This window comes from Mercenaria mercenaria, chromosome 7, assembly GCF_021730395.1.
Source record: "Mercenaria mercenaria strain notata chromosome 7, MADL_Memer_1, whole genome shotgun sequence".
NCBI lineage: Eukaryota > Metazoa > Mollusca > Bivalvia > Venerida > Veneridae > Mercenaria > Mercenaria mercenaria.
Window position 1 is genome coordinate 32,063,177 of NC_069367.1, and position 14,774 is coordinate 32,077,950.

Genomic DNA, 14,774 nt, shown 5'->3' on the forward strand with positions numbered 1-14,774 from the left:
ATTTACATGTAGGACTAAACGCCATAGAAACTTGCTAAATACAATAAAATGCTAGTATTTTCATCTAGCTTCCTTCTGTATCCAGTGTGTAAAGCATTCAATGTTAATTCTCAGTTAGACTCATCTTTTAGGTGTAATATCTGAAGATTTTTTAAACAAAGTCTTCGATGGATTGTATCTATTTATTTTATTTAGAAAATATACATTTTAGAAAGTTATTTTAGATCTCTAACCAAATTAAACAAAACCAGTCATAATCTTTATAGGTACATATAATCACTGAATGGAGTAAACTATTTTGCCAATGATCAATTTTAAAAAAGACTTACAACAAGGGTTGATCCCATGTACCCTAAATTTTATACAATATTCACTGTTTGAAAAAACAAAACTATTTGTCTTCTAATTAATTGTACGGCCTTATTTGTGCTGTGACAATCAGTCATATCCATTTAACTATATACAATAACAGTCAAATAGTTAAAAGAAGCCATGTTTTCAGAAATCTGTGCTACTGGTATTGTACATAAAATGGTACTTTCATCGAAGATAAAGTTTTTTGGGTTGACCAGTTGAACAATTAAGTCTACCCTCTCGTGTCCTACTTTCTGAACACCCCTTTTATTCTGGTTCTTATTATCACGGTGAGAAAATTGCATGGAACCGCGGCGTGATTAGTGCGTGATATCTTTGTTAATTGACCAATTTACGGAGCGTGATAGTGCACTGATAGCGTGATCGCATCAATAGCCATTTCGTATCTGCAGTGAGCGGTCAAAACGCAGAATTAAAAATTGATTTAATATAGTTTAAATCGGTGCACCTCCACCACCCACATCCATCTTTGTGTATTTGTTTAGATTCACCTACAAAAAAGCATGTTTCAGTATTTATAGACATTTTTACAAATGCTATCGGTTGCTATGCTATTTCCTGGATGTTTTTATTTTAATGCGCATGCGCTCTTTACGTGTGGCAAAAGAACGCCCAACAATAAGTAAACCTATATGAAATTATCATTATATATGTATTACAAATTGTTTTGCCACTATAAAGATGATTTCAGTCAAGTTATTTATTATACAGAATACTTTGATTACTGACATGCATGTTATTAATCATATCTTACTTGAGAATCCGGCTTTATTTTTACTTTCGTCAGAAAAGAACAAGCATTCCCAGTCTATTTCCACATATCATACAAATATAAAACTTGTTCTTTACATTTAAAACTGCCATATATTCTCTCATTTTATCTAGTGTTTTCCACAGCTTCAAATAGTTGTTGTCTTTATTTTTCTGCGACTTGAACATCTACCATGAATTCTTAGGGGGCGCTGCTCCTTGTCACTGAAGTTGCTGTTTTAAGTAATATACCGGAAATCATTATATAACAGTTATGCAAATGACATGATAAAACATAGGTCACCTTGGTAATCACTAATCAAGACCCTAACATAATTTCGGATGTCACCTAATAAGAGCGGATCATAAAAGTTACTGAAGTATATAAGATGGCTTTGATGTGACATACTTTAATGCCCTTTGGTCATCAATGCCATAATAAGAACGGATTAATATATCACGTTTAGGGGCTGTTTTGTAAATAAAAAATAAACACATTTCACGTGATATCTAGTATTTTAAAATCTATAAGAATATACTTCGGAACTTTATGGACATTTCCTTTTAAAACGATGTAAATTTAGTTATAAAGAATGTAAATTTGACGATCTGGATCAAATCAAGGACTATAACTACATACTTAAGGAAAACGCATAATATAAATCTCTAACTTTTTATATCTTAGGTTTACATGCTGGATCATTTTCATATCGAAAATATATTGTGCGCAGAAGTCATTCACCGTTAATTAATAGAATGATTATGATAAACTTGAATTCCGCAAAAATAGAACATCGTCTAACAACAGATAAAGATTTGTAAGTGTAGAACACCCCTTCCCGCTACCCACCTCCTCTCTGTTAAATCTGACCGCTGCATCCACCATCCGAACCACTTTGATATTGTCAAATAAAAAGTTTAAAATTTAAAGAATCAACAGGTATGAAAAATAACAATTCTAAGTTGATTGTTATCTTTTAGAATACGGAATGAATTGATCCCCATTTCATTTTGGGTTTAATTGGATGCGAAATAAAGGCTGGACTTTGTTAATTGAAAATTTTATTTTCAATTTTGACTTTTAATTATATTACTAGAATCATGTAAGCTAACTGCGGCAGGTGGTAAGTTCTGTGGGATCATGTTAGGAAATCAAACGAAAGCTTTTTTAATTCATGGAAAATGTCAATTTTTCATTTTTCTTAACCTAAATTTGTCGAGATGAAAGATCAAAATTGCTGAAAAGTAATTTATTGCCTGTTCATTATGAATCCAAAATCATTAATGATAATGCGCATTTGTATCTCATTTTGAGCAAGGCAGTTGTGGGTTTGCAAGGATCTGCATATATTTTCCTTTGTCTTGCGGTGGATATTTATCAAAAAACAGACTTATTATTGATCAAATAGATTGAAATGCGATATAACATTAACGTAATCATATTGTGCGGTCATGTCTTTTCTTTTGCCCTACGTAGAGTGTACATGCGCGAAAATTTACTACCGCTGCTAAGGAAATAGCTATCTGTAAAAACATCTATTAGCGGTTTTTTGTTGACCCACCTTTGCTTTCAATAGATTCGTACTGGAAAAAAGGACATAATTAACTGTGAAAAATTGAGTAACAGTTTCTCTTGTTGTTTCATATTAACAGATGTCAGTTTAAGAAATTAGAATTGACAGTTTTCGCTCACATGGTATTACTCAGTGATTGCATCCAAAAAGCAAATGAACTCCTTGCAGCAGTGTTATTTATTGCATATTATTATTTCATTTGGGGATAAATATAAAATATGAGTGATGTCCTGTCAACCTGGCTCAGTTCAAATGCCGTGAAACTTTTGGGTATAGTGTGTTACTCTGTCTATAATCCTTGTTAAAAATGATATTGGAGTAGAAATTCTATTCCCTTAGGTCACTTGTATCATTTTGTCAAAAGCCCAATACACGGCTGGGGTTTATCTGTTTAGTGATTCACAAGACATTTTTAAACGCATATAATCTATGCTGAACATAATTATTAAGTTTTACGCTAAACCACTGGAGAATATATTGGTCAATTTGCTATTCTTATAACAATATCGTTATTATGGACCTAATATTTACACGTTTTTTATGCCGCCAATGATTCTCATGACTTAAGCTCGCTGAGATGCCATAAAACTGACAAAATACTATGGGAATCTTAAATGTGATGAAATAACACATTTGTAAGAATTCTTTAATGTTTCAAAAGAAAATATGCTTTTCATTGTTGCTAAAAGTACAAATACATCTATTTTAACCAGTATATACGTGTGCACGCTCAAAGTATTATCTTAACATTTTGCGAAATTTTATGTTTTAAACAAACGTTTACATATTTCATTTTTCATGAAAAAATATTTTGTTCCTTGAGATATATCTCCTGAAAGTTTAATTTTATTTCCTGTTTTGGAAAGGCGGTAAATATTCGTTGAAAATTGGTGTACTTGCTCCTTCCAAAATTGATAAGTTATCTCCAAATATTCATGAAGAACGCAATAGCTCCGGAAATGACGGAAATGTAAACAAAGCTGTGTTCGTATGTAAACAGCCAATTGTAAAATCTGCGTAGGGTTAAAAGCTGCATTTTTTTTCGTTGGCAAAATCGATTGCCAAGCCGGATAAAAGTAAGCAGTTGTTTATGTTATTTTCAAAATGGCGTCTAAAAGAAAATTAAACAAAGTACAAGGGCTCTATAATACGCGAGTTTTTCAGACAACCAGTAGAACAGTTCAACCGAATCACTTAATAGGCGAGTTTTCTCATTATGGCCGAATTTCACATTCGTTTCGACGAAGGATGATTAAAATCAATCAGTTTAATATAACACGTTTAGCATTATATAATCAATTAATAATTTTGATTAAAATTGACAACAGTTATTTTACAATTTTTAATGACGTCCATTATACAATAAAAGTCATATTGCTTGACTTCAGCTATCAAGAAGCTCTTTTTTGACATTTCACAGACAGCACAAGTGCCGTTTTTAATCAAATTAAATACTGCCTTTCACTGAATATTTCTTTCTTTTGAATACTTTATAAATCTGTAGACGCGCACCTTAAAGCAAACACGCAAACTTATGAATTTCACGGAGATTAAATGAGGGTGTAACATTTAGAGCATTCAATTACTATAAAATAATTCCACGCAAGCCTTTGCTATGGAGCGCGGGGGTGGTGCATATTTTATAACCTCTCATGGCCTTTCACACCGTGTCTGCTATCATAGGAACATGTTTAATTAACTATTACAACAGTAACTTTTAAGTGCCGTGTGGCGGTTGTAGGATCTCCCCGTATTTGGACTCCGTGTCCTTATAGTTTCTCATGTTTTTGTATATGTGTACAACTTGGACTCAGTGTCGTTATAGTTTTTCATGTTTTTGTATATGTGTACAACTTAGACTCAATGTCGTTATAGTTTCTCATGTTTTTGTATATGTGTACAACTTGGACTAAGTGTCCTTATAGTTTCTCATGTTTTTGTGTATGTGTACAACTTGGACTCAGTGTCGTTATAGTTTCTCATGTTTTTGTATATGTGGACAAACTGAGAGTTGAATAAAATAAACTTGAAACTAGTTTCTGGTCCTTTAGGGTCACGGACAGCATTTAGTTTTGTTACACAAGAATTCCGCTTAAGCCGGCAACAAGGTGGCGTGAGGGTCTTGCATATTTCATTATCTCTCACGAACAGACTAAATAAAACGACTTTGCTATTATGTACTTCGTTGCAAAGATCCTTTTCACAGACTTTATTAACGTTTTCATTTTTCTTACTTCAGTGGAATATTCCGACCTGGCATGAATGCTATCATGGGACCTACAGGATCTGGAAAATCGTCGTAAGCTAATTTAATTTGAACAGGCATTTGATACTTCGTTATTTCCTTAAAACGGAAATTTGTTGACTGTATTCTTTAGCGTATATTGTTGTTCAATATATTCGTTTTATATTTTGTTGGACTTTGAAAAAAATAGATTCTTCTCATTGTACCACGACGTAAAATACAAAACTGGTAAAATGCAAATGAAAGCATGTCATACATTTTTACAGAACTGGTATAGATAAATTATTTTTAAGATTTCTAAGAAAGGATATGCTCAGTTTTATCACAAAAGACAGGAATACACGGGGTGCGTTAGATCTTAAGATACAAAAAGACAAAGACAGGCTACAAGTAACATTTATTGTCAATTAACAATTAACAAACGAGAAGAAATTGTTCTGAAAAAAAAAAAAGAAAAAAAAAAAAAAAGAAAAAAACAACAACAACAAAAAAAAAACACCTGTTAGTTTTGAAATATCATGAAAACATGCTTTGCACGTTTTAAATGCAGTTGTTATTGAAATAGAATTTTTGACATTCCTCGTGAATATATCGTTCCAGCTTACTAGATGTATTAGCAGGAAGAAAAAATCCTAATGGCTTATCAGGAACTTTACTGTTGGATGGATGTCCTCCACCAGAAAACTTCAAGTGCATGGTTGGTTATGTCGTGCAGGTACATTGTCAACGTCTTGCTTATCAATTATGGTATACGTTTATAATTAGAAAACTAACATAAAAATTCATAGTTCTCATTATTCCTTAAATAATAATTTTAGTTATGGCCAAAATACTTACTAAAGATAACGCCTACTCATTGTCTTACATCAGTGACGGGTTTGTAATGTTTTACCTTTAAGGATGATGTTGTGATGGGAACATTGACAGTGAAGGAAAATTTCCATTTTTCTGCATCTCTGAGACTACCAAAGGAAGTTTCCAAGGCCGAACGAGACAAGCGTGTGGAAAAAGTTATTGCTGAACTTGGCCTGCTTCATTGCGCAGATACTAAGGCAATGGGTTTTCTTTATATAATGCATTTGCTTATATTAATGATTGCTGTATACATAAAAGTATTGGCATTCATTATTAATGTGCAATTTCTTGGTTCATTACAATTTACAATATGTTAAATTATGAAGATGAATATGTTCAAATAGTTTGCTTTATATCAATGAATGTTTCTCATTGCAGAGTTGGTGCAGCCGTTCTGCGCATGCGCGGAATTATTATCAAATGGAACGCACGGCAAAAATACATTTTTTTGCATGTCCGCACGCATTTAGTGTATAATGTGCATAATATATTGACTAAAGGTTAGGGTTAGAATCACCATGGTTACAAAATATATATATTTAAGGTGTTTCTGTTCAAATTTAGTTAATCCGGTATATACCGGAGTCTGTAACATATCACGGGTGCACCAACTCTGTATTTAGTCACAGCCTATATCAATAGGTAGGAACGGAATTCATACGGGGAGTCTCAGGAGGAGAACGGAAAAGATGTAACATTGGGATGGAGTTGATCATATCCCCACCCGTTCTTTTTCTTGATGAACCGACCACTGGACTGGATGCAAACACGGCAAACACGGTTTTACTGTCATTAAAAAAGTAAGAGCTATATTTCAAAGTGTATGTTGTATTACCGAAATAGTTTATTTCAAATTTAAAAGCCAATTTTACTTCATTTGTAATCTGTTTCATACAAAAAATTAGATTGAAAGGAAGTAGTTTTCTTACTTCTGCTTACGTTGCAATGAAAAGACAGAAATGATTCTACCTATTCAGTTTTTGATTTAGATTAAGTGCCAGGTAATACACATTTATACTGATATTTGACCAGTTGGTAATACATATATATGAGTGTTTAATTATCAGTTAGGTAATACATATATACGGATATTTAATCATCAATAAACAAAATAACATAAATGGAGGTATGTTACTTTTTTATTTTTTTTTATTTTTGTAAAATAGCACAGAATAGTATTGCTCAGTTTTTCATATGATTTCGTTCTGTTTTACTTATGTTAAATATTGCATATTTTATGTTAAGTAAGTTTGTCTTTATATATTATATATATTTTAGAATTAATTTTGTGGCCACGAAACGTGTGGGGAGAAAAGTAAGCCCTACTAATATTTCACTTACGTAATATTTTGTAGTTTTCATGTTGAAATATGTTTGTAAAATGTGGAATTTAACTTATATGATATGAAAATATTATGCATGTTGGAAGTATTTAATTTCTGATAATAAAATTAGAGTTCTCTGGAAAATTGTATGTTCATTGACTTCATATATGACATATATGATTATTAATAACAGTGCAATAATAAGAGTAGAAGTAAGATTTAATGATAAGTTGTATTCTGTCAGGAAATTCCACACTCTTGTCAAGGTCACCTCATTTATTTCTTATCTGAAAACTCCTGAGTGCTCCAAAACATCCGGTAGAATGTTCAGATGAAAACCTAGAGGTTGAAATATTGAGTTAGATAAGCAATTTTAGATACAGAAATTAAACCTTGAATTAAAAAGTGTTTAGTTTCCTGAACGGTAGTCATGATACATATACAATGAGTGCTTGTACTTCCGGTGAAAATGACCACCCCTGCATATAAAAAAGAGAGGGTATTCAATAAAGTGCAGAAACAAGTCTACCTAAGACTATGTATATTTAACAGTGTGAATGTGTAATTTGGATGCAGACTACAGCGGAAATGGATGAGACAGGGCAAAACATAAGCTCCAGCTAGGAGATCATGTACAGCCAGTTTGGAAAAAATTGACACAGTGACACGTGCTACTGGAATGTTATAAAACCATAGAAAATAATTTTTTCAAGCAGTAAAGTAACACAAAACTTTCAATGAAGTTGACACTGTTGTATGAAAAGGGTGACATTGTGGCTAATTTCTACCAGTGTCGTTCTGGCTCACCCGCCATAATGAAAGAACAACGTTTTCCCTTTTTTTCTGTCGTTCTGGCGCCCCGCCATAACGAAGAACGATGTTTTCCTCTATTGGCATTGTTTCGTTCCCTCGTTCTGGCGCCCCCGCCAAAACGATATAACGGAGAATGCAACGCGATAGAACGAAAGAACGACACTTATAAACGGCGCCCTAAAAACGTCGTCTTGGCGTTCTGTCGTTCTGGCGCCCCCGACACAACGATGGAACGAAACAATGTCAAAGTTGAAAATATCGTTCTAGCGTTCTGACGCGTTCCGGTAGAGCATGTGCAGTGTTGTCATATTTTGGCAGAGTAACTCGCAGTTACTCCCCATAAGTGGAGAGCGCCATTTGGGTTGTTCCTTATCCCCATACCGTTCCTGCACCGTACATTCATATTCGGCAACTTTCTGTTTTCAAGGAGTGTGGCGGAAACACACGACGAAGAAAAAAATCATTTTTAGATATAGCTAAGGGGCTGTTGTTGTGGTCTTAGCCGATTTCATCATGTTTAATATATGTATTTAATTTAATGTCATTTTAAAAATTGTATCTTAAGGTTCATTGTGTTTGCTGCTGACTGATGACCCAGTTTTATGTTATGTTTCATATTTAAACATGTATGTTATAAAGGGAGTGGATATGACCACATGTTTTCTGATATTATTCTTTTCCATCAAAGCAAGAATGAATGCATTAAATAAAAAATATTTACTTATGTTTAGAGCAATATGTTTTAAGTATTTGACCGTATACATATTTAACCATAAATAATAACTTCCGTTTTTGTCATAATGTTTATTTCTTCAAATTTAAATAGCGTGAGTAGTATAGCTGGATATATCTGCTAAGTCGCTGTTATTTTCAATTTAAGCTTGAAACAAAACCGGATGATATGAATAAAATGAAGTGTGAAATATGAAAGATAGGTGCCGTTTCTAAACGTTTATGGTATCCGTGAAAAAGTGTATCTATCTATTTATGAAACAGTAGAAATGTATTTAAGCAAAATACGAAAAAAAAAAAAAAAAAATGACAATGCGCATAATCTATCGGAACGCGCCAAAACGCCAGAATGATATTTTCACATTTGGTGTTGATTCGTTCCGTCGCTGTGGCGTTGTGGCGCCAGAACGACAGAACGCCAAGACGACGTTTTTTCAAGTGTCGTTCTTTCGTTCTGTCGCGTTGCATTCTTCGTTATATCGTTTTGGCGAGGGCGCCAGAACGAGAGAACGAAACAATGCCAAATGAGAAAACATCGTTCTTTCGTTATTGCAGTGGTGCCAGAACGGCAGAACGTTACTAGCAGAAATCAGCCACCATATCATTTTGATCCTGAACCGCTCAATTGAGTTTCAAAGTGCAAACAAAATTGTATCATGGCATCGTATACTTTAAAAAAGGCAATATCATGTAAACTATTTAGGTAGATGCTCAAATGAAATGATGAGTGTATGGTACAAATTTGAGTATTTTTTGCTAATGGTGTTGTTTCTTTTCACCAAATGAATCAAAAAAGATTTTAAAACTTTTTATTAAGTTACTTTCAGCTACCCTTTATTTATTGAAGACTGTCAGAAGAGGGACGAACAGTTATCTTTTCAATACACCAACCAAGATACAGCATTTTCCGTCTGTTTGACAACCTTGTTTTGTTGTCGAAGGGAGAACTTGTGTACCAGGGACCTGGTACTGAAAGTCTGGACTTTTTTGAAGATGTTGGTATGTTAATAAACACTACGGAAACATAAATTAGTGAATTTAAATACTGTTAAAACTCTGTATCTCAAATTTAAAGCGAAAGGATTGAGCGTTTTTCATTCGAGATAAACGGAATTCGACTTAAAGAATGTGATATTTACTGCAATAATCAGACTTGATATCAATAAAAGGGATCTTTTTATCATTATTATTTTTATTTTTTGACGTACCATTGAACTTGAGCTATTGTCAACATGACAAGCTCTTTTACTCCAATTAGGTATGCTGTTTTGCTTATTTTAGATTTGGTGCATTAAATGGTGTGACACTTGTTCCAATTAAGTACTCTTGTTTATTTTGCTAGTACATATATAAAGGCTTGTAGTATTTCTTCATAATTGAGCCATGTCACAAGAAAACCAACATAAAGGCTTTGCGGCCAGCATGGATCCAGACCAGCCTGCGCATCCGCGCATTCTGGTCAGGATTCATGCTGTTCGATAACAGTTTCTCTAACTGCAATAGACTTTGAAAGCGAACAGCATGGATCCTGACCAGACTGCGTGGATGCGCAGGCTGGTCTGGATCCATGCTGATCGCAAAGCCACTATGTTGGTTTTCTCATTGTGCGACTGATATATCACTTAATTCAAGTTTGTTTACAGGCTATAAGTGCGAAGAGCATAACAATCCGCCAGATTTCTTTCTTGATGTTATAAATGGAGACACATATTCTGCCAAAATTGATTTGGCATCGGATGGAGTACAGCAACGTAAGTTTATTTACACGTGCTCCTAATTAGCAACACGTTTGAGCGCAAAAAACATAATTCAAAAGTATCGTGCTTTTTTCTAGTGTTTCTTTTTAGCTCACCTGAGCACGAAGTGCTCAAAAGTGAGCTTTTGTGATCGCCCTGTGTCCGTCGTCCGTCGTTGTCCCTCCGTCCGTCGTCCGTCCGTAGTCAACAATTTGACTGTTAACACTATAGAGGTCACAATTTTTGCCCAATCTTAATGAAACTCGGTCAGAATGTTATCCGTAATAAAATCTTGGACGAGTTTGGTATTGGGTCATCTGGGATCAAAAACTAGGTCACCAGGTCAAATCAAAGGAAAAGCTTGTTAACACTCTAGAGGTCAGAATTTTGGCCCAATCTTAAAGAAACTTGGTCAGAATGTTACCCTTAATAAAGTCTTTGACGAGTTTGATATTGGGTCATCTGGGTTTAAAAACTAGGTCACCAGATCAAATCAAAGGAAAAGCTTAAAAACACTCTAGAGGTCACAATGTTGGCCCAATCTAATGACACTTGGTCAGAATGTTACTCTCAATAAAATCTTGAACGAGTTTGATATTTGGTTATCTGGGGCCAAAACTAGGTCACAAGGTCAAATCAAAGGAAAAGCTTGTTAACACTCTAGAGGTCACAATTTTTGCCCAATCTTAATGAAACTTTGTCAGAATGTTACTCTTAATAAAATCTTGGACGAGTTTAATATTGGATTATCCAGGCTTAAAAACTAGGTCACCAGGTCAGATCAAAGGAAAAGCTTGTTAACACTCTAGAGGTCACAATTTAACCCGATCTTAATGAAATTTAGTCAGAATGTTACTCTCAATAAAATCTTGGACGAATTTGATATTGGGTTATCTGGAGTCAAAAACTAGGTCACCAGGTCAAATCAAAGGAAAAGCTTGTTAACACTCTAGAGGTCACAATTTTTGCTTAATCTTAATGAAACTTGGTCAGAATGTTATCCTCAATAAAATCTTAGATGAGTGTGATATCGGGTTATCTGGGATCAGAAACTAGGTCATCAGATCAAATCAAAGGAAACGCTTGTTAACATTCTAGAGGTCATAATTTTGGCTCAATCTTAATAATAATCTTATGGTCAGAACATTACTCTCAATAAAATCTTGGACGGTTTTGATATTGGGTTATCTGGGTTCAAAAACTAGGTCACTAGGTCAAATCAAAGGGAAAGCTTGTTAACACTGTAGAGGCCACATTTATCACTGTATCTTCATGAAACTTGGTCAGAATGTTAATCTTGATTGTCTTAAGATCCAGTTTGGGTCATGTAGAATCAAAAACTAGGTCACCAGGTCAAATCAAAGGAAAAGCTAGTCAACACTGTAGAGGCCACATTTATGATCATATCTTAATGAAACTTGATCAGAATGTTAATCTTGATTGTCTTAAGATCCAGTTTGGGTCATGTAGAATCAAAAACTAGGTCACCAGGTCAAATCAAAGGAAAAGCTTGTTAACACTCTAGAGGTCAGAATTTTGGCCCAATCTTAATGAAACTTGGTCAGAATGTTACCCTTAATAAAGTCTTTGACGAGTTTGATATTGGATCATCTGGGTTTAAAAACTAGGTCACCAGATCAAATCAAAGGAAAAGCTTAAAAACACTCTAGAGGTCACAATTTTGGCCCAATCTAATGACACTTGGTCAGAATGTTACTCTCAATAAAATCTTGAACGAGTTTGATATTTGGTTATCTGGGGCCAAAACTAGGTCACAAGGTCTAATCAAAGGAAAAGCTTGTTAACACTCTAGAGGTCACAATTTTTGCCCAATCTTAATGAAACTTTGTCAGAATGTTACTCTTAATAAAATCTTGGACGAGTTTAATATTGGATTATCCAGGCTTAAAAACTAGGTCACCAGGTCAGATCAAAGGAAAAGCTTGTTAACACTCTAGAGGTCACAATTTAACCCGATCTTAATGAAATTTAGTCAGAATGTTACTCTCAATAAAATCTTGGACGAATTTGATATTGGGTTATCTGGAGTCAAAAACTAGGTCACCAGGTCAAATCAAAGGAAAAGCTTGTTAACACTCTAGAGGTCACAATTTTTGCTTAATCTTAATGAAACTCTGTCAGAATGTTATCCTCAATAAAATCTTAGATGAGTGTGATATCGGGTTATCTGGGATCAAAAACTAGGTCATCAGATCAAATCAAAGGAAACGCTTGTTAACATTCTAGAGGTCATAATTTTGGCTCAATCTTAATAATAATCTTATGGTCAGAACATTACTCTCAATAAAATCTTGGACGGTTTTGATATTGGGTTATCTGGGTTCAAAAACTAGGTCACCAGGTCAAATCAAAGGGAAAGCTTGTTAACACTGTAGAGGCCACATTTATTACTGTATCTTCATGAAACTTGGTCAGAATGTTAATCTTGATTGTCTTAAGATCTAGTTTGGGTCATGTAGAATCAAAAACTAGGTCACCAGGTCAAATCAAAGGAAAAGCTAGTCAACACTGTAGAGGCCACATTTATGATCATATCTTAATGAAACTTGATCAGAATGTTAATCTTGATTGTCTTAAGATCCAGTTTGGGTCATGTAGAATCAAAAACTAGGTCACCAGGTCAAATCAAAGGAAAAGCTAGTCAACACTGTAGAGGCCACATTTATGATCAAATCTTAATGAAACTTGGTCAGAATGTTGATCTTGATGATCTATAGGCAAGTCCAAATCTGGGTCAGGTGGGGTCAAAAACTAGGTCACTAGGTCAAATCAAAGAAAAGCTTGCTAACACTCTAAAGGCCACACTTATGACTGTATCTTCATGAAACTTTGTCAGAATGTTAATCTTGATGATCTCTAGGTCAAGTTTGAATCTGGGTCTTGTGGGGTCAAAAAGTAGGGCACCGGGTCAAATAAAAGGAAAAGCTAGTTAACACTTTAAGATCACATTTATGACCATATCTTTATGAAACTTGGTCAGAATGTTAATCTTGATGATCTTTAGGTCAATTGGTCATGTGAGCGATACAGGGCCTTCATGGCCCTCTTGTTTCCATATGTTGTACCAATCTTAGGCATTCAGTTTTTTGAAAATCATGACATGAATAGGGAAATGCTATTACAGCTGATTCTATATAAGAATACTTAAACCAAGCAAGATTCTAAAACATTGAAATAAATCCTAGTTACAATCAGAGAAACTGAAAAAATGATATTTTTCATATGAATTGACAAAACCTTCATAAATTATTAGCAACTAAGAAAGGTAAGCGCACCCGGACTGTTTGAATAATTGTAAAATGATCGTTCATCTGGCAATTTAGTTTTAACTCACAGTGTTCAGCGTTACGTGTAGTTGTTGCGATCACTTAATGTCTGGTGTTCATCTGTCCACAGCAACTTCAAACGGCATCTACTCTGCAGCTATTTTGTAAAAGTTGATAAAACTTGACATAAATGTTCTGCTGCATACATATGAGCTAAAAATAGAAAAAAAGCTTTAAACAAAATCATCTCCTAAACAGTTGATCTGATTTCTGCCTTATAGTAGATTTAGTTATCCTAAATGCTTGTGGTGAACGTACACACTCATAGACAAGATAATATATGGTATTCGGAAACCAGCCCTCATCATGTTAACAATCATGTCTGGAAGCCTAAAGTTCTCCTATCACGCCGAAATATACTGAACAGTAAAAGAAACTATCCAGATTTATAACTGGTATATTTTGAAATAAAAAATAATTTTTCAAATTTGTATTGTTTTTTTTATATCAAAATTACACTTGAAGATCTTCACGTAATGAAGTTTTAAAAATCAATCAACTGTGAAGTCAGTAGTCACACAATAGCCGTTTAAAAGGCTTTATCTTTTGCGCGTAAGTTGCATTGTAACATCCAATTTTGGCGCTCGCGCCAAATTTGATTCAGTCATGCGGTGCAACCAAAAATATTTTTAAACTTTATGCTGTTTTTCGAGTTAGTCAATTATCAATATTTCCAATGACAATAAAATTTCACAAAGAAAGTTGTTAATTACAGGCGCACATGAATTTCGTGCAAATCGGCTATTGTTGGACTACTGACTTCACGGTTGATTGATTCTCTAAATGTTTTACACGTGAAGTTCTACAAGTGTAATGTAATATGAAAAACACAATTGATTTATGAATTAAAGTTTTTTAATAAAAAATACCCTAGTTATAAAATTGGATAGTTTCTTTTGCTGTTCAGTATATAATAGGTCTTGTCGCAAGCACAGAACATCAACTAGAGTCACAGTTTGAGACCATATGCGATGTCATTTGTTACCTGCATCACCTATTATAATAATGAACTTTGTATTCGG

At 34.1% G+C, this 14,774-nt stretch overlaps 2 protein-coding genes across 2 annotated transcripts in view; one reads left to right on the forward strand and one right to left on the reverse strand.

Annotated features, from left to right (window-relative positions):
• Nucleotides 1-14,774, reverse strand: part of LOC123554600 (narbonolide/10-deoxymethynolide synthase PikA2, modules 3 and 4-like) — a 68,562-nt gene that overhangs the window by 16,402 nt on the left and 37,386 nt on the right. Inside the window, exon 2 of the mRNA XM_053548016.1 lies at nucleotides 13,761-13,905. The gene's annotated coding sequence lies outside the window, so the exon portion shown is untranslated. The remainder of the gene's footprint in view (nucleotides 1-13,760; nucleotides 13,906-14,774) is intronic.
• LOC123554599 (broad substrate specificity ATP-binding cassette transporter ABCG2-like) overlaps nucleotides 1-14,774 on the forward strand; it is a 34,669-nt gene that overhangs the window by 1,000 nt on the left and 18,895 nt on the right. The window contains exons 2-7 of the mRNA XM_045344850.2: nucleotides 4,939-4,998; nucleotides 5,545-5,659; nucleotides 5,844-5,996; nucleotides 6,442-6,599; nucleotides 9,517-9,668; nucleotides 10,313-10,420. Of these exons, the coding sequence (XP_045200785.2) occupies nucleotides 4,939-4,998; nucleotides 5,545-5,659; nucleotides 5,844-5,996; nucleotides 6,442-6,599; nucleotides 9,517-9,668; nucleotides 10,313-10,420 (746 nt within the window). The remainder of the gene's footprint in view (nucleotides 1-4,938; nucleotides 4,999-5,544; nucleotides 5,660-5,843; nucleotides 5,997-6,441; nucleotides 6,600-9,516; nucleotides 9,669-10,312; nucleotides 10,421-14,774) is intronic.